At 49.0% G+C, this 19,377-nt stretch overlaps 1 protein-coding gene across 5 annotated transcripts in view; it reads left to right on the top strand.

The window, feature by feature from the left end:
- Sil1 (SIL1 nucleotide exchange factor) overlaps positions 1-11,448 on the top strand; it is a 255,742-nt gene extending 244,294 nt beyond the window's left edge. For all 5 annotated transcript variants that reach the window (XM_031365349.1, XM_031365350.1, XM_031365352.1 and 2 more), the window contains 3 exons: positions 7,935-8,031; positions 8,437-8,601; positions 10,936-11,448. In XM_031365349.1, coding sequence (XP_031221209.1) covers positions 7,935-8,031; positions 8,437-8,601; positions 10,936-11,292 — 619 coding nt within the window. In that variant the 3' untranslated portion in view covers positions 11,293-11,448. The remainder of the gene's footprint in view (positions 1-7,934; positions 8,032-8,436; positions 8,602-10,935) is intronic.
- Positions 11,449-19,377: the final 7,929 nt, after the last annotated feature.

The following is a 19,377-nucleotide window of genomic DNA, read 5'->3' as shown; positions in this document are numbered from 1 at the left end:
TTTTTTTTTTTTCATTAATTGCTGGTGTGTGTGTGTTCCTGAACACATCTGTAGAGCCTGTTCAGTCTGTATAATTATAATGTTACGTATTTTTATGTTTTCAGGGCTGCCGTTGGTACTGGGTTGTCAGTCAGTGTGCTCTTGCCTAGCCTCTCGGTATTCCGTTATTGCCTCTGGCTTGGTTTGGTTTTGTTCTCAGTAGAGCTGAGGCTTCCTGAGTTCCATCCGTGTTAGCATGTTAGTGTGTTAGCATGTTAGTGTGTTAGCATGTTAGCGTGTCTACTACTGTTGACCACCTTCAGCTCAGGTTCAGGTAGTTCATACCTATGTGTCTTTACCGGTGTGGCTCCTGATAATTCCTAGGAGACAATCTCACAGCAACCTCTGTTCCCCACCTCTCACAGTCTTTCTGCTCTACAGCAACCTCTGTTCCCCACCTCTCACAGTCTTTCTGCTCTGTCTCCACAGTGCTCCCCGAGCCTTCCTTTTAGGTGTACTCTGGATGTATCCATGGGAACTGGGCTCTGAATTTTGATTGATTGTGGTTTTCTGTAGTGTTCTCCATATGTTGTAAAGATAAGTTTTCATGATGAGAGGTGAAACCTACACGAGTATTAGGATGCATTTTTAGATTGTAGTTAGGGATTATTCTAGTTTAATAAACAGAAGTTGCCAGTTCTCCTCCACAATTTGGGACTTAGGTAACTGGGTTTTGAGTGCCAGACATGTCTTCTCACTTGTTGAGCGGGTGTTTTGTTTTGTTTCCAGGCAGTGTTTCTCTGTGTAGCCATGGATGTCCTGGAACTCACTTTGTAGACAAGGCTTATCTAGAACTCAGAGATTTTCCTGCCTTTGTGTTAAAGTGCCGGTGTTAAAGGTGTTCACCACCACTGCCCAGCTTTGATTAGTGGGTCTTAAATACAGTTAGAAAGCTGTTGGTGACTGCCAAGGTTTGTGTACCATTGCTGTACCTTTGGAATTATAGTGCCGTGCCAGTTATTGTTATGATATAATCTTTAAAAGTCATTTAATTTAGAGGCCATGTGTGGTGATATATACTTTAATTCTAATACTTGGAAGGCACAGGCAGGCAGATCTCTGGGCCAGGGCTATGTAGTAAGACCTTATCTTGAAAATTAACTTTACCACTAAAGTGATTAAAAACAGTTTAATACATAATTGTCTATTTTCATTGTTTAGACAGAAACTGACCCCTGGAAGTGAATAAGTGAATACATAGCATTGCATCTCATTAGTTGTAACTTCATTTTTGCCCTCATAATTTAACATTTATTCTTCTTTTTGTTTGTTTGTTTTTTTGTTTTTCAAGACAGGGTTTCTCTGTGTAGCCCTGTCTGTCCTGGAACTCACTCTGTAGACCAGGCTGGCCTCAAACTCAGAGTTCCACCTGCTTCTGCCTCCCAAGTGCTGGGATTAAAGGCGCCACCACTGCCCAGCTTAACACTTATTGTTTAATAAGTCTAAATTAAAAACTCTATATTTAGCCTCTGAGTCATGTTGGGAAACCCCAGGTTCATCAGAGGATCATGTGACCAGCCTCTAGGGATTTGACCTAAGCAAAGTCAGTCCTATAAAGTACTGTCACAAGCACAGAGGTAGCCTCAAACCCAGGGACAGAGTGGCCCTATGACAGAAAGGTTGGGCCCACTGGGCTATTTGACCAAGCTGGAGCTCCTTAACATGGATGGAGGAGCATCCCCTGGAGCATTGTGGGAAGTCAGGGATGCAGGGGCCACAGCAACAAGAACAGGATGCCAGGGGCTGACCAGGGATGGCCAGGGTGCCAGGGCCTGACCAGGGATATCAGCCTTCTCTGGGCATTTGGAACCCTAAGCTTCAGAAGGGCTGAGACCTTTTGTGGCAGAATCAGGCACCATCCACTTAGAGAGGGCAGATGCTCCATGCAGGTAGCCTGTAGGTCGGTATCAGAAGGCTGTTTTACAGCAGGTTATCAGGTGATGCGGGACAGCAGGGCTAGTTATCACAAATGTTGCGTCTCAGGATACAGATATGTGCAACCCTCAGAGAAAAGCAGAGTTTGGAACCAGTACCTCCTAAACTGTAATTTACTATATGAAGGTAGGGTTTAGATTTGTATTTTTGAGACGTGTCCTGCCCCCCAGAAGCATACCTTAGTGAAATCACTGCAACGTATCTGTTACAGAAGAAGCATAGTATTTCAAATAAAAGTGACTTATCCCAGAAAGTGACACCACAAAGAATGGGAGAGACACATCAGAGCTGGTGGTACATACCTCCAGTCCCAGCACTGGGGCCAGCCAGCCTAGGCCACAGGTAAGTTCTAGGACAGCCAGGGCTACACAGAGAAACCTTGTCGTAAAAGCAAACAAATGTGTCAGAAAGACATTAGCCGTGATGTAAAGGGTACTAGTGATTGATTAAAGGATACTTGATCATCAAAATACTAATAAAGGTAAATTATATCCCATAGGATAAGTGAGAATCTGAGAATCCATACTGATATGTAAATGAACGAATGAAGGAAGACAGAGCTGCTGTTTCAGGCACAGTGCCAACATCAGAGATGGAGCCATGGTGGATAGATGTTACCATTTGACAGTACAGAGAAAATTAGGCAAGAATTGCCAGTGAATACCAGAGCCAGTGGGCGAAAGACTGATGGGGAACAGGTTGTCTAACTACCTCACAGTGTCCATACAATAGTTATTAATTTCTAAGGGATAAATAATATCATAGTGGAGAAATCTGACAAGCACCCCATAATCAAATATTCAAAGTGAATGTGACTGGATGTGTAATTGATTGATGTCTTATGTCCCCTGGTATGATGTACTGAGAAATAAACAACGTGTTTTTGTGATATTCTTGCCAACATGAATAACCTCAATCTAATCACAAGATAAATCTGAACTGAGGGACATTGTACAAATGGCCTGTACTCTTAAATGTCAGTGTCATGCAAAACAGGCCCTCCAGAGTTCAGGAGACAAACAAAATATGCTACTACTGTGGGCTTGAACTGGACCTGGGATGAAAAATATTTTTTCTAAAGAAAAGAAGAAGAAGAAGAAGGAGGAAGAGGAGGAGGAGGAGGAGAAGAAGAAGAATGAGAAGAAGAAGAAGAAAAAGAAGGAAGAAAATAGTAAAACCCAGATATCTTATAAACCACTGTGTCAGTGTTGGCTTCCTGACCTGGTCCCTGTGCTGTCTGTGTTCTTAGGAAATATGTTCTAATGTGTTTAGAGGTAAACTGGTATCATATCTGCAGCCTATTCTGAAAGTTTCCCCAAAGTTTCTGTGTAAATATTTATGTAGAGAAGGGTTAGGACACAGCTCAGTGGCAAAGGATTAGTTGAGTGTGTGCAAGACCCTGGGTTTGAACCCCAGCACTGAGACAAATAGGAAAGATGGGAGGAGGGAAGTAAAGAGAACATTTGGTAACACTGCTGTGGTAACATTAATGCTGGAGAACCTTGCTGGAAGGTTTCTCTGTAAATTACTTTTCTGTTTGTTGTCACTGTTGCTGTTGTTTTGAAATGGAATCTTGAGCCTATGAATTCAAATTATCTTTTTGCCTTAATCCCGAAGTACTAGTATCATAGGTATCACTGTGTCTAGCTTATGTTTTCTATAATTTGCATAGCCTCATTTGAAATGACTGACAAAAAAGTGATATCCCAGGGAGTGTATGTTGTGTGGTTGATTACATACCTGCTTGTCCCCAAATGGCGTGTATGGCTCCTTCCTGCTCCCCACGCTTACAGGATTGCACATATTGCAAAATGGTGCTTTGTAGACGCTCAGTCCACATACTGAGCTTAGGCCAGGTGAGGACGATGGAGAAAATGAATACACAGCTCTTGCAGGCAGAACCATGCGGGGTCCAGTCTGGGACTACCACCCAGAGATGTGCCTGTGTGCTGTGACATGGCATCCACTCAAGACTTTGTAGAACACAGTGAAAAGAAGAAATGTTTGCCTCACTCCAGAGTGCTTTGAGGCCCCACAAGAAAGCACACACCCTTGAGGTGCCTCCGAGAGCCTGTACGCATCTGGGAAAATGGTAGATACAGGCAGGACTCCAGGCTTTTACCTGAGCATTTTCTGGTCCCATCCACTTGCCAGCGTCCTCCATTCCTCCTCCCAGACTTCTTTCCTCCCTTTTCACAGATTCACACTCCACTTTAAGTCAGATTATCCCAAGCGGAGTTTCTGTGTATCCCTACACCGTGCACTCTATGTGGCCTAGAGACAATGCCGTGGCATAAAATCCACACTCTAAGGGCCCACAACTGATGTAATGCTTTCCCCAAACGACCTTAAAATTGCTAATTGTTGAAAGAGCCCACCTTTTTGTGTTATACTGAAAATTATGCAGCTAGCCCTGAAGGTCAAGGCTGGAAAGTTGAGGCATCAGACCTGTGTCTGACAGCATTCTCATGTGGTCTCAGGCCCTGCCTGGCTGCTCTTGAAGTCAGGTCTTCTACTATAGCCAAATACCAGCTCAGCTTAGCTAAAATATGACTGATGGCCTTTGGCAGACCAAAGGGCCTGGGTCTGCTGTCACCTGACCCAAACTGTTTGATTTCAGCAAATGCAATCACTTCCAATTCTGAGATCCACCCTTCTCCCCACCTGTCCCACTTAAGATTTACAGAGCAGCAGCTGCTACTGGCCTCTGCACACAGACAGCTGGCTACTGGCCCTTTGCACACACACACAGCTGACTACTGCCCTCTGCACACACACACACACAGCTGACTACTGGCCTCTGCACACAAACAGCTGGCTACTGGTCCTCTGCACACACACAGCTGACTTACCTGCTGATGATTGTGAACGTCCCAACAATCCAAGTGCTAATGGTATTTATTCAGTGCAGCCGGCTTAGCACTGATGAACGACGTTTATTCTCATTGATCACCCTGCAGGCGAGCTCCATCCTCAATATCCTTCTGTTGACTTTGAGTACACTGGTGTTGCTGGTGTGTAGAGGGCAGGGCAGGCTTCTGACTTCTTAGCATCTCAGATCCCTTTGTAGAATGCCACCTCATAGCCACCAGGACTGGCCTTCTCTAGGATCAGGCAGAGCCCTGGTCCAGAGCCCACAGTCTAGCATGGATACAGCAGTGCAGTCAAAGCCTTCTTGGGAAGCACGTCCGTTCTGATAGTCTTGGTGCCACACATTGTTTAGCATTTTGCCGTTCATTAGACATTCTGTCTCTAGTAGGAAGTGGCCCAAGCTCTGACCCTAGGGCTTAACCCAGGTCATCTGCCACTGCTGATAGATTTTCTCTGACCGTCCTCCAGGCCTTGGCCTTGCACGGCCTTAGAGCTTAGTCTTGCTATTTGGGCACCCCCCCCCCACACACACACCCCGAACACACAGTATTGAGGACCTATAGCTGGGTTGCCCAGGGAGAAGCTCTCTCTCTGAGAGCAGCACAATGCCTGCTCAGGGCTGACTGCAGAAAGCCTCCCTCCTGTTGTGTGGACCTGCCTGCATAGTCTGAGGCACCCCAAATCTCCAGCCCAGCCGACCTTCCCTCCTCTCCGTTCCATAATTAACCCTTTACCTGGAAAGCACTAGCAGTCCACTCTAGAGGGTGTTTTGTGGACCCCTGAGGTCATGATATCCCAGGGCTAGGGCTCAGAGTTAGTGTGGACCCCCTTATTTAATTTGGACATGTGGAAAGGCTAGGCAGCATACAGGCCCAGGCCACCAACGCCCATGTCTTGCCACAGGCCCGTGTGTCCTGGGCTGAGATGAGAAAGCAGATTTATCACCTGGGAAAGTTGTTTCAGAAATTCTCAAGAAGTCCTCCAGTTGTCTTCTTTCATCTCCTATTTCCATCCCATGGCGGGAACCCATTCTCCTCTACTCTGAATGGTTGTGCTCCCTAGGAAGGGTAGGCTGTGGTAGTGTGTCTGGAGGTAGCACCTGGTTTCTGGCAGCCTGCCTGAGAAGAGAGCCCTTTGTTCTGTTTGCAGTGTGACATGGAAGGCTCTGACACTTAGCCCTGTAGTCGGTCCCGGGATGGAGTTGCTTGCTGGCTTCAGAGGGCCCATGGGGCTGGGGTGTCTCAGAGGAACTTCATGGGGCTGACACAGTGTCTGGCCTCGAGGCCCCCCTTCTTTGGGAGGAAGTATTTGGTGTCAGTGAATTTCCCAGCATGGCAGTCTTCCCTTCCTAGACCTTGTCTGTTGTGGGTGAATGTTCCTTAGCCACATGATGACAGAAACGGCCTAATTAACTCACACATTGCTGAAGCAGCTGCCTGTCTCAAGTAGGGGGAACGGAGGCAGAGAAGCAGCTCCACCCAGCCCCCTACAGGACTGCCTGCCTGTCTGGAAAGGAGCTGTCAGCCTGCCTTCTCCTGGGACATCTCCATCCCCTCCCCTGCTCCCTCCCTGTGCTCACGGGTGGAGTTGCCATGGGACTGGCCAGCACCTTCTCTACACCCTTTCTGATGGGAGGGTGCCACATCAGAGGGATGAAGGACACTGGCCTGCTAGGTCTGCTCTGGGCAGCTTTGAAGCTGGTTCTGGCAGGAGGGAAGGGGCAGGCCATTTGTGGGGACGACCTGGACCCTCAGTGTTGCATTTGTCAGCTTTGGGGGTCACCAACTGTGTGCTGCCCTCTTCTGAGGGCAGCAGTGCGTGCGCCTTCTTTCCTCCTGCTCCTGGATTTGGACCAGGACTTAAGCTTACTGCTCCAACGTGTCTGTGCTTCCCAGTGGCCCGCCACACTGCTGGGGACACGGTGTCGCTTCCTGGCTAGGAAATAGGAGATTGGGAGGGCAGGTGCTATGGAGGCTCCAGGGAGCCAGCCAGAGATGCATAGAGGTTTTGGTGCCTACTACTGGCTGTGTGGCGGGGTGTGGCTGTTTGTTCTCTGGCCTGACTCGTCTGTCATCTAGGAACTCGTGTGTGGGCCTTTGAGCGGGAGAATGTAACCACACAGGTCTCTTTGCTGGGCCATGGTGTATGTGTGCAGTCCCAGTGCTCAAGAGCTTGAGACAAAAGGGGTGGGTGCAGTGAAGTCAAGGTTGTCTTGGGCTTCATAGCAAGACACTGCCCCACAACAAAAACATAAACAAAAGAAAGCAAGGAACTCGCCAGGCGTAGTGGCGCACACCTTTAGTCCTAGTGCTTGGGAGGCAGAGCCGGGTGGATCTGTGTGAGTTCCAGGCCAGCCTGGACTGCAGAGTGAGTTGCAGGACAGCCAGGGCTGTGTGGAGAGACCCTGCCTTGAAAGGAAGGAAAGAATGTGAAAGGAGTTTTATCCGGGCTTCCCAGCATGCCCTCTGCCTGGCCCCTCCCTATGTCCAGGAGGTTCGGACTGAAATATTTAAGGATTTATTTTTTTATGCATATGTGTATTTATGTATGTATGTTATATATATGCATATTATGCGTGAATATGCACATGAGTATTATATAATATGTGCTAATGTTTATGTATGTATATGTGTGTACAACATGCTGAATGGGAAGTAGATAGACTCCTGGCCCAGCTCTGTATCTAGAGAGCACAGAGCACAGAGCATTAGTGGTCTTCCTTGGGCATGGCTGCCTAGGATCATGGAAGATGGAGCTCCCAGCAATGGCTTTTCATGGAGGGGAGATCGCAGTAGTGCCTCTGGGCGTGGTTTCAATTTCAGAATGGCCTGTGGTGGCAGAAATGATTTGTCTCCTGGAGCTCCTCCAGGAGTTCATTGACTACTAGGGAGCAGCAGGCTGGCATGTGGCCGTAGGCTCTCTCGTCTCTGCCACAGGCCTTAGGACCCAGGTGGGTCTGCACACATTTAGCTCTTTTTCCCCAGATGAGCCAGAACCACCCTTGTGCTGGTTGGTGTGCCATTAGCTCCCTAGCTCCCTGGATCCTGGGCCCTGCAAGGTGTCACCGTTTCTTATGTTTCTTCCCACAGCAATCCGAAGGTCCAGGTGGAAGCCATCGAAGGAGGAGCTCTGCAGAAGCTGCTGGTCATCCTGGCCACAGACCAGCCTCTTCCTGCCAAGAAGAAGGTAAGCGTGCTCCTTGCCCCTGCCTCATGTCCACCATACCTGCAGGGCCTGAAGGGGAAAGGCTCCTTCCAACCCATGCCATACACAGTGTCCTGAGCGCAGTCCACTGCCATTGCGAAGAGCTCACACCAGCTAACACAGACAGCGGTGTCATCCAAGAGGCCAAGCTTACTGACCTTGCATCCCCCGACGAGGCACCTGAGCCGTGCTGTTTGTTGCCCATTTGCCTGCTTAGTTTTGTTGAAATTATCTAAAGTCCCCTGGCTTTCATCATCCTGAGCCCTGGGGTACACAGGAAGAATGGAGAAGCTGGGCTGGATTACTGGGACCTCAGCTGCTTGTTCTGAGCCTTACAGTTGGTACGGATCTGTGTGGCCCCCACTTATCCATGGCGTGTGTCCCCAGGTCCTGTTTGCACTGTGCTCCTTGCTGCGCCACTTCCCCTATGCCCAGCAGCAGTTCCTGAAGCTCGGGGGGCTGCAGGTCCTCAGGAGCCTGGTGCAAGAGAAGAGCGCGAAGGTACTGGCTGTGCGTGTGGTCACCCTGCTCTATGACCTGGTCACGGAGAAGGTGAGTGAGCGAGCACCACACCTGCTCTGCTTTCCCTCTGTTTCTGCCATTTGACTAACGTGCCCTCTCAGACGCCTCTGTCCAGCTGGGCGAGTGGACAGATAGAGGAGAAGTGTATCAAAGTGATCGTCCTATAAGACATGACACCTCGGCTGGAACCCGATCGCTGTTGAGGAGGGGAGCATGTGCTAGGATGGGTAATGCCAGTGTGCAGGCAGTCAGGCATGGTGAGGAAGGCGTGGGAGGAACAGAGCAGGCAAGCTGGGGAGCCATGCAGCAGCCAGGGGACCACAGAGTCGGGCTGGGCTGAGCTGGTACCAGTTCTAGGATTCTAGAAACCTGGGCACACTTCCTTTGGGAACTCTGGCTCTGAGCAGAGGCTCGGATGGATCCCAATGGCTTTTACCTGGGGAGGGCTTTGGTCTCCAAGTGCATTTCAGTCTTTGCAAGCCCAAAAAACATCATGAGATAAGAGAAGCAGGCCTGGCTTCTTAGCCTCTGTAGAGGCCTGTCCTTACCTCTGTGTGGATTGCTGATTGATGGGACAGGGCTGGCTAGTCCTGAGCTTGCAGTGCACCATTGGAAGCCACACTGCCCTCCCCCCCCACCAAATACTCACTGTGTCTTCCCTCTAAGCAGTGGGTCTCTGCCTCTCCTCTGCTTAATTCCTTTCACGCTGTTTGTGTGTCTTTGTCCATCAGAGATGCCAGAATCTAGTTTCTTAGTTGTGCTGTTCAGAGCCAGGTAATGAGGCTTAGGCGCATCTGGCATCATGAGTGGATGGCCAGCTGGCCCAGAGGAGAACTCGCCTGTTGTCATTGCCAGTGAGGGACAGGCCTGTTTCTTCTGGGGTCTCTTCTGTAAAAGCTATGGGCTCAGCGTTCTCCTTCAGGGACGACAGTGGTGACTTTGGACCACAAAGCCTTAGGATTTCATGTGCTCCCTTCCCATGTTTTTTTGACACAGGGTCTCCTGTGACCCAGGTTGGCCTCCAAGTCTGTGTAGCCAGGGCAACCTGTAACTGTAACTTTTATTCTCCTGTAGTAATTGTTGTCTCCAAGGTTTACTGCCTCCCTATCTTCTAACCCAGGCCTAGTTCTGGAAGCTTCTAGCCTCTGTACAATCAACATTACCTATGCCTAGGATATTTTTTGTCTCTGAGACTTACTGCTGAATAAGCTCACCTTTTCTAGTTCTTTCTAAACTCTGGCTGCTACTTCAACTCAGCTGTTCTGGCTCAAACTCCTCTCCGAGCTGACTGATTCCATTTGGCTTTTCTCTTGGCCTCTGACTGAATTGCTCTGTTTGGCCTCATACTAACTTTGGCAATTTCTTCTAATCTTCTGGATTCTTTTCATTCTCTGGCTCATTCTGTCTTTACCTGTATCTAGCTTGTTCTCTCTCTGCAACCTGTCTCTCTAGCACTGTCCCAGTAAAACTGTTCTCTCTTTCTCCCTCCCCCGCCCCCATGAGAGTTGGTCATATCCTATTCTGTCAATTCATTCTCTGACTTTGCTATTCAATTAGACATCATTTTCAAACATGGCCAACATGGCTGCTACCTTCTACAACCTAATTTTGCCTGTATTGTTTTGCATTAAAGATGTGTACTAAGGGTGTGTCTGTATTCTATGCAGAGGAATTAAAGGTCTGTGCTAAGGCTGAGCCACACCACTTATCAGTAAATAACACAATATCAGGGTTCACAGTGTGATCAGATATCATCCATCAGTAACCTCTTGATCTTCCAGCTCCCAAGCACTAGGACCACAGGCATGGGACACATGCCAAGCCTGAAGCAGGAGTCTGAGCCCAGGCTACCTGGCCCCATGCTGTACAAACTGTCAGGCTGTCTAGGAATTTTTAAAATAGTGTGTGTGGTGGCATGTATATATGTGTGTACATAATATGTACATGTAGGTGCTGACAGTAAGGTCTGGTATGGACAGTAAGGTGCTGTGTATGGTCTGGGGACCAAACTCAAGTTGCCAAGCATATGGAGCTAGAGCCTTTACCCCCTAAGCCATCACCAGCCATCAGTAAGGATTCTTACTCACTTGCTAGATCCTGGGAGCAGGGACTGGGTCCCCATTTTGGTTTCTCCAGCACCTAGCACTGTGTGTGCTGGTGTTTTGATGAGTGGATGATTGGGCAGGCAGGCGGATACACAGATGGATGAGGGAGCATATAAAAAGCCAGAAATCCAATTGGTTGCCTCCCAAGAAGTCCCTGGTGTCCCAAAGTCATCTAGAAAGTAGCTTGTGCATCTCCTAATGGGAAGAGCTAGCCCAGTGCAAGCTGACTGCTTCTCTCCACCCTGCCCTGGCTGTGCAGATGTTTGCTGAGGAGGAGGCAGAGCTGACCCAGGATTCATCCCCAGAGAAGCTACAGCAGTATCGCCAGGTGCACCTCCTGCCGGGCCTTCGGGAACAGGGTTGGTGTGAGATCACAGCCCAGCTCCTGGCTCTTCCAGAGCATGATGCTCGAGAGAAGGTGCTGCAGACACTGGGCGCCCTCCTGACCACCTGCCGGGATCGCTACCGTCAAGACCTCCAGCTGAGCAGGACACTAGGCAGTCTTCAAGCAGAGTACCGAGCCCTGGCCTCCCTGGAACTCCAAGAAGGGGAAGATGATGGCTACTTCCGGGAACTGCTGGCCTCCATCGACAGCTTGATGAAGGAACTAAGATGAGGCTGCTACTCTGAGACCAGGACTGGACTGATGCTGCTACTGAAAGCTTCGGTGGACTCTTCAGGGGACATCAATCAGGAGGAGGACTTCTCTACTGGGGCATGAGCTTTATGTGGGCAGAGCTTGCTAGGTTATTAAACAGAGACATGAAGACTATGGTCTGTCTCTTGTGTCTGTCAGATCGGGCTGAGCCCTGTGGCTGGGCACCGTGCCTGGGAAGCCTGAGGGGTAGTTCAGTGAGCCACTGTGATGGGCCTCTAGAGACATGCTGGCCAAGAAAGGCCTGGTCTAAGAGTTTGCAACCTCTGGCTATTTCACTTTGAAAGCCAATTAACCTCTTGGATAAAAAGACACAGGACACACCCTGTACAGCGCTGCATGGCGCTGTGCACTCAGTTCTCCTCCTTAGTCCCCCTGTCCACCTCAAGCTATGAGGATCATCTCATTGAACGTCTACCTGTGCCAAAGGCCACTGGCACTGGTGAGGCCTGTGAGCGTCTCCACGTGGAACTGCTCAGTCCACCACGCAAGAGCCATGATGCCAGAGCCCACACTAGCTGGGCAAAGACACAGGGTAGTCCATACAACAGGGTATTGATTTGGGAAAGAAGTAACCTTGTTTCCGCTAACAGTGGGTGCCCAGAGCAGCCAGACCTGCTTGGATACTAAACAGGGCAGAGGTGCCCCTCTTGTGCCCTACCCACTCCAGTGTCCAGGGTTAGCCTAAGAAAGGGCAGACCCAGCCTGGCAAGGCTGAGCCCCCACCCCAGCAACACTGAGTGCCAGGCTGGGAGCCTGCTGCAAGTTGCCATGGCAACCCCAGCTCTGGGCTTTCCTGATTTGGATTCTGGTGAGTTTGTTTTTCAGTCTTCCCAGTGCACCAAAGGCTGGCTCCTGCTGGCTCCTGCTGGCTCCTCCCAGCCTCCCAGCCCCAGGAAGGCAAGTTGGGAAGGTCACTGTTGAACAGCCAAGTTTTTAGAAATCTCAGCTTCACAGACCCAGAGAAACAAAGGGTAAGTGGGTGGTCGCATCTCTTGCAAATCCCTTCTTGGGTCTTCCTCTCCGCAGTCCTCTGCTAACATGAGCCATAAAGAAGCAATGAGCTGTGGTCATGGGGGCAAAGGCTGATGGAAGCTTTGGGAAGGCTGTTTCCATGATGGGCATCAGAATTCAGGCTGCCAACCACTGGGCACCACTGCCTTTGGGCCTTAAAGCCCCACAGGTGTGGTGATGCGTTTTTCAGAGGAATGAGGGCTGGATTACTCAGAGAGACTGTGTGCTGCCGGAGCTGACACACTGCGACCATACTAAGGAAGGTGTACCCGTGGTCACGGGAAAAGGGCGCAGGAGAAACGGCCCTGCTGCCCTAGCCGCGAGTCTCATGTGGTCCGGTAGGGCTGTGCTGGAGCCTGGCCTCGGCCAAGCCACGGGATACTTTAAAGACGTGGTCAGCAGCGTCTAGTGGATTTTAGAAAGGAACAGGCTGAGGTCTGGAACAGGACTGGCCAGAATGAGGAGCCACACAAGAGGCAGGCCAGGCCTCTGCGGTAGGCAGCGCACACACTGAGCCCCAGAGGACCCTGCAAGCCCAGGGGTAGACTCGGACATAGAAAGGGTTGCCATGAAAGGAGTGCCACCACTAGAGGCTGGCACTCTAGGTCCCCACTGTCCCTCTGCTCTCAACTATGACACACAGATTAGCACATCTCTAGTCCCAATGCCGTGGGGTTGTGATCCCTGAGGCAGGGAAATAGTTTCTGGGGCTGCAGTAAAGGGGCTGGACCTGTGCTAGGCTGCTGAGCCACAGGCCTTGAAAGGGGCTTCTTTACATCCCTCCCACTTACCCCCTCGAAGCATCATCGAACGTGAGGTTAATTTGTAACCTGCTTGGCATCATCCAGGTTTGTCTCCTAGATTGGAGCTGAGGAGCCAGGCTTCTAGCTCAGGCTTCTTAGGTGTAGGCTCTGGGCCTGTTACCCTGGTCAGCACTGGCTGGGTCTTCAGTTTACCCTGCTCAGCACTGGCTGGGTCTTCAGGTTTACAGAAAAGCCCTTCTCTGCCTTGCCTGTCGGTGCTATTCTTGGAGTCATAGGCAGGAAGCATGGCCAGGACGAGTAGGCAAAACCACCTACCTGTGCCACATGGTGGGACCTCCTAGAGCTGTGAGTGTCCTAACACTGATACGGTCCTGCCCTGGGGTTGAACCTTCCATGTGAGGACGAAGGGCTGTAGAATGGGGGCCAAACCCATCCCATTCCTCAGCAGACTTGGTTCTCATTCACTTTCTCACTCAGCTTTCCCTCAAACTGTCCCGACTGCCCTGAGAAGAGTCAGGCGCAGACTTCTGCTCTAGGGGTTGAGGCAGGTGGTGGTGACTTGGACCGTGACAGAGCTGAGCAGGTCACGGAAAGCCCCTCAGAGGTTGATGATGTCCGAGCTGAGACTTGGAGAGTAGCCCAGGTAAGGTTGGTGGATCAGAGCAGGGGGTGGGGGTGGGGTGAGGGGGAAGCACCTACTTGAGAAGCCCACAATGGGAGGAAGCAGTGGGAGGGGCCGGGAGGCCTAAGGTTCGCCCACGTGGACCATTAAGGACCAGGTGATCCGGGTCACCTGGCAGACCGGCCAAGGCCCCTTTTCTTGCACACATGCTCACTGCTGTGGTTCGGGCCTGGAATGAGCAAGGTGGAGGGGACAGGTGAGTGCAGTGGGTTCAGTAGCAGGAGGGGGCAGAGCCATCAGAAGCTGAAGGGCCAAATCTACAGGGGACCCATGGGAGTCACAGACACGTTGAGGTGGGGTAAAACTACCTCTGTTACAAATGACATATTAAAACCCATGGTTCAGCAGTAGATTACAAAGTCAACAGTCATTTTATAAATTAATAAAAACCAAACACCCAAAAGAAAACAAAAAGAATAAAACTGAAAAAAAAAAGTGTTGGGGCCAGAGAGATGGCTCAGTGGTTTAGAACATCAATTGTTCTTCCAGAGGTCCTGAGTTCAATTTCTAGCAACCACATGGTGGCTCACAACCATCTGTAATGAGATTTGATGCCCTCTTCTAGTGTGTCTGAAGACAGCAACAGTATACTCACATACATACATATATATAAAATAAATATTTTTTAAAAAGCATAGAGACAGATCGATGATGAGACTAACCGATGGCTGTGTGAGAGACAAGTCACAAATAACCAGCACTAGAGATGAAGGGGTCATCACCACAGATCCACAGCACTAAAAGATAAGAAGTGGACAAAGCATGAACAACTCTAACTAAGTAGACCGTAAAGTCTGTTTACAGCTTGGAGGGGGCCAGTTCCTGAAAGTACAGAAAGCACGCGTTTCCTGTGTTGGTTCTGTTGCTCTGTAACAAATCTCCTTCAGCTCAGGGCTGTAAACATCACATTTACTGCTTTGAAAATCTATAGGGTGTAAGTGTGACACAGTTCTCACGGAGCAAAAATCAAGGTATCCTAGGATGTGGCAGGGCCTGTGCCCAGGCCTTTCCCGATGTTGGAGGAAATCCCCCTGGCACAGACACCTCTGGAGCCACAGAAATCGAGGCAGGCTTTCACATGACACTACTCTGAAAGCTGCTGTGCCCATCTGCTACTTTGTGAGTGTTTGCTTGGGCGCTGGGTTCCAAACCCAGAGGTTGGTTCAGCTCAAGTGATCGTATTCACACAACTGAAGGGGTGCGAGGCCCTGTTCTTAGATGCAGAACACCGGTTGGTTTTAATGCCAAGTTTGCCACAAATTTGACTCACTAAGTAGGGAGGAACATGATGCTCCCACCCCAAATGTGGGCGAATCCTTCTGGTAGCAGCCCAATAAAAAGAGGCATGGCAGGACAGGCCTGGCCTTTGCTCACTCAGCCTTTCCACCCCCCAGCGAGTTATTCCTTCCCCCTTGGTGGTGATTCCTTCACTGATAACCAGAACCAACATTCTGTGCTTCTGTCATTGACTGATGAAGGACGAGTGACTCTCCAGGGTTCTGGCACTAGATGAGGACTATAGAGGTAAACCAGCAGCGCCCAGGTTCCTATCCTCTGGAGTGTTATGCAGCTGCTGCGGTTCTTTGCAAGTGAGCTGGTTTAATAAATTCTGTGTGTGTGTGTGTGTGTGTGTGTGTGTGTGTGTGTGTACATGCATGCACCAGTGTGTTCACATAAATCTTCCCACCCGTTATTCCATCCTCTGCAGAACCCAAATGCACCACCCATATCAAAAAGCTTCCACAGACTAGGAATGGAAGATGTCCCTGACCTCGTAAAGGTCTCCTTATAATCTGCCATCCTCAAACATGATGGTGAAAGACAGAAAAAACCCCTCTAAGTCCAACACCTCAGACCAAGGGCCGTCTTCACAGCTCGGCTACTCCTGGGCAGCCCTTAGCAGCAACATGCAATAGGCAGTAGACAGGTGACAGATGGTCAGTGTGTGAAACCCACAGACCTACAGAAGGTCTCTTGGAGCTGTTACATTTGTAAAGGACAGGGTGCAAAAATCTGTGTGCAGAATAAATATGTTTCTGTATACCCGGCATAAATAATTAGATGTTAGCATCTGAAAGTGGTACTTCACAGCAGGAGTAGAAAATGATGTGTAGCTTATGCTGGCAAAGGTACAGGAAGCTGTGTTGGCAACTAAAACATGCCAAAGAAGATCTCAGTAAATGGGAGACATTCTGAGCCATCTCCTGGGTTGGAAAGCTCAGTGCTGCGGTATGTCCCCTTCGGCACAGTTAATCTTACGTGGAGATACTATGACTCTTGTTTGAAATCTTAAGTGGAATCACAAAGGCATTAAACAGCTGAAATAATTTTGGAGAAAAAGGGCTCACACTAGCCAATAAGACTTTAAGTCCATAGAAATAGGCAGGTGGCTCGATCAAAGAGATGGAGCCAACCCATGGGAGTGGAGACCTTTGATCCCAGCACTTGGGAAGCTGAGGCAGGCAGGCAGGCAGGCAGGCAGACAGACAGACAGAGCTTCCCTGTGTAGACCAGGCTGGCCTTGAATTCACAGATGTGCCTGTCTCTGTCTCAGCTGTGCACGTGTGCTCTGTACCTGTAACTTAGAACATAACAACAGGATGAGAGCAGCTTTTATTTTCCTCTGTACTTCTTGGGAAGAGGGTTCGTTCCTACTGCAGATCACAACACATTCAGCAAGTGGTTTTCCTTTTCCTTCCAGTGAGAATGACCTCTTGTGAGAGAGCATGGCAGAGCTTCTGCCGGCCTGTCAGCTTCTCTACCATCTACTCTTGCACTTTGGCGCCATTATTAAATAAAAATAAGTGTTTCTTGAATATAAGCATTGCACTGCCCTGACTGGATCCTTCTGATAGTCAAGATTACTATTAAGTCTCTCATGGGCAGGGCAGACGCAGTGTGGATCACTGGACAAAGGGCTGATGCTCATTGCACCAGAAGAGACCTGAACAGTGAGGTTCTGTTGTCCTAGACAGGCATGTAACTTGAAGCTTATGAAATGCTAATTTCTATAATTTCCATTTAATATTGTACCATGGTTGACCAAGGGTAACTAAAGCAGAGAAGAAGTAAAACTAACCAAGGAGGGGTTTACTCGGTCGATTTTGTTGAGATGGGCTCTCTCAACAAAAGGATACCCTGGCTGTTCTTGAATTCAGAGGCCCACCTGCCTCTACCTCTCAGTGCTGAGATTAAAGGTGTGTGCCACTGTACCCAGCTGATTTCTGACAAAGGTACAAATGTGGAGGAAAGACTGTCTCTTAATAAATGCTGCTGTAGCAGCTGGACCTCAGTGGACCCCTGTCCCTCACCACTAATACACAGTTCAGCTTGACCTCAATCACGGAATCTTTTATAAGAAAATAGGAGGTAAATCTTTGTGATCTAGAGTCAGGCAAAGAGATATAACACTGGACTTACCATCCAGAAATGTAAAAACCTCACAAACTGGACTGAAAAACTTCTGCTAAGAAATTAAGAAAATAAAAGGCTACAAACAAAATCCTTTGCAAATCTCATATTTGACAAAGGGTTTGAATTCATAATATTTAAGGAATTTTCAAAGCCCATCTGTAGAGTCAGCCCAATAAAAGACAAGATTTGGAACAGCATTTCACCAGAGACACACAGATGGCTGAGGAGCATGCGGGCATGCTCAGCATCCTAGTTGTTAAAGAAATGCATATAACACCACAATAAGACACCGCCGCACACCTACCCATACATGGCCTGGGGATGCCATGTGCCAGAGACAAACAGCTGGATTCTCACTGCAGCTGGCAAAATGGCAAGGCTGGTCACCAACAGTTTGCAGATTTCTTACAGTGGATCATTACTTATTTCAGAACACAACCATCTTCCTCGGTGTTTACTTGAGATAAACAAAACTCTGTTTATACAAAAGTCTGTGTTCAGATGCTTCTATAAAAATGTGTGTTTTAAAAACAAAATTAGAAACAGTTTCAGTGTCCCGCATGGGCAGACTGAGGGACTGTGCACCCTCTAATGGAATACTACTCACTACTGAAAACAGCAAAGATGCCCATGAGGGTGCCTGTTTCCAATGGCCCTGTGCTCCCTGAGAGGCACTGTGCAAGTGTTGCTAACAGACAAGGGGTTTCATTTCTACAGAGGCAGCACTAGAGGGGAAGTGTGTGCTTGAACAATCTTGGGATACCACAAGGGAGTATATAACTTTCCTGGACCATCAGAAAGAGTATGTCTTATTACATGTAAATTCCAACCTAATTTATGTTTTAGTTCTATTTTAAAATTTTATTTTATGTATGTAGATGTTTCACCTGCATGTATGTCTGTGAATAATGTGTGTGTCTGGTGCTTGCTGAGGTAAAAAAATGCGTGTTGGATCCCTGAATCTAGAGTCTGTGAGCCACCACGTGGGTACTGGGAATTGGACCCCAACAAGTGCTTATAGCCACTGAGCTGCTTCTCCGGCCCTGCCCCAACCTACATTTTTAAAAAACAAAAATAAAAACAAAACAAAACCAAAAAAAAAAAACAAGGAAGAACCTCACCCCACTTCGGGGTCTCCCGGTACTATGCTCCGGAGGTTATTCACACCCAACGTCCTGGGCTTCCCATGCTATGCTCTGGAGGTTATTCACACCCATCGTCCCAGCCCACTTCTGGGCTTCCCATGCTGTGCTCTAGAGGTTATTCACACCCATCGTCCCAGCCCACTTCTGGGCTTCCCATGCTGTGCTCTGGAGGTTATTCACACCGATCGTCCCAGCCCACTTCTGGGCTTCCCATGCTGTGCTCTGGAGGTTATTCACACCCATCGTCTCAGGGCGACAATGTGGAGATCCTATGCCGTTCCCCCTAGCTCTGGTTCAGGACCATAGTCAGCATGGGACAGTCATCTGATGTGGCGGCAGAAGCTATACCAGAAGAACCAGGGCATCTATAGATGGAAGCTAGACTTCTAGGTAAGTGAAGACACTAGATATGGTGGCTCAGTGAAAGTTTAAGGTCAGCTTGGTTTACGTACTGAGTGCCAGGCCATCTTGGGCCAGAGTGAGAATATCTCAAAATGTCATAAAGTAGGTCAGAAAATGTTAATGCCATTAAAAGTATGTGTGAGCACTGTGCTGACAGTCAGTAGTACAGGAACTGGAGGAGCCATTCTATAGTATTTGACATGGCCTGATCCGCAACACCGACCAATACGTGGGGCACTAACATCCCTCAGGTGAGCAGAAAGCGTCAGAAAACATTCATGTCATATGCTGGTGGGACAAGAGTGCAGTGGAAACTGGTGCAGGCTCCTGTGAGAGTCACCTCAGTGGCAGTGACAGAGGCCATGCCTTACTGCTTGTAAAGGATGCAGAGTGGAGAGGTGTGGCCTCTCCTGGTCCCAGCCTGGAAAGCCCGTTGCTGAACATTTCAGCAGCAAGCACTGTTTGGGTGTCACAGGCCTGGAGGCTGCCATGTCGGGACAGATAGGAGGAGCAGAAGTCAGAGCTGAGCCCCGCACCATGGCCACACCACAGCTATCAAGAATAAGCTGAGAATGAAAGCAGGGACCTGAAGGCTATGAGACCACAGAAGTCTAGAGAAGGTGTC

The sequence above is a fragment of the Mastomys coucha genome, unplaced genomic scaffold (genome assembly GCF_008632895.1).
Source record: "Mastomys coucha isolate ucsf_1 unplaced genomic scaffold, UCSF_Mcou_1 pScaffold13, whole genome shotgun sequence".
Lineage (NCBI taxonomy): Eukaryota > Metazoa > Chordata > Mammalia > Rodentia > Muridae > Mastomys > Mastomys coucha.
Note: the sequence above shows the minus strand (reverse complement) of the source record. Positions and strands in the feature narration are given on the sequence as shown.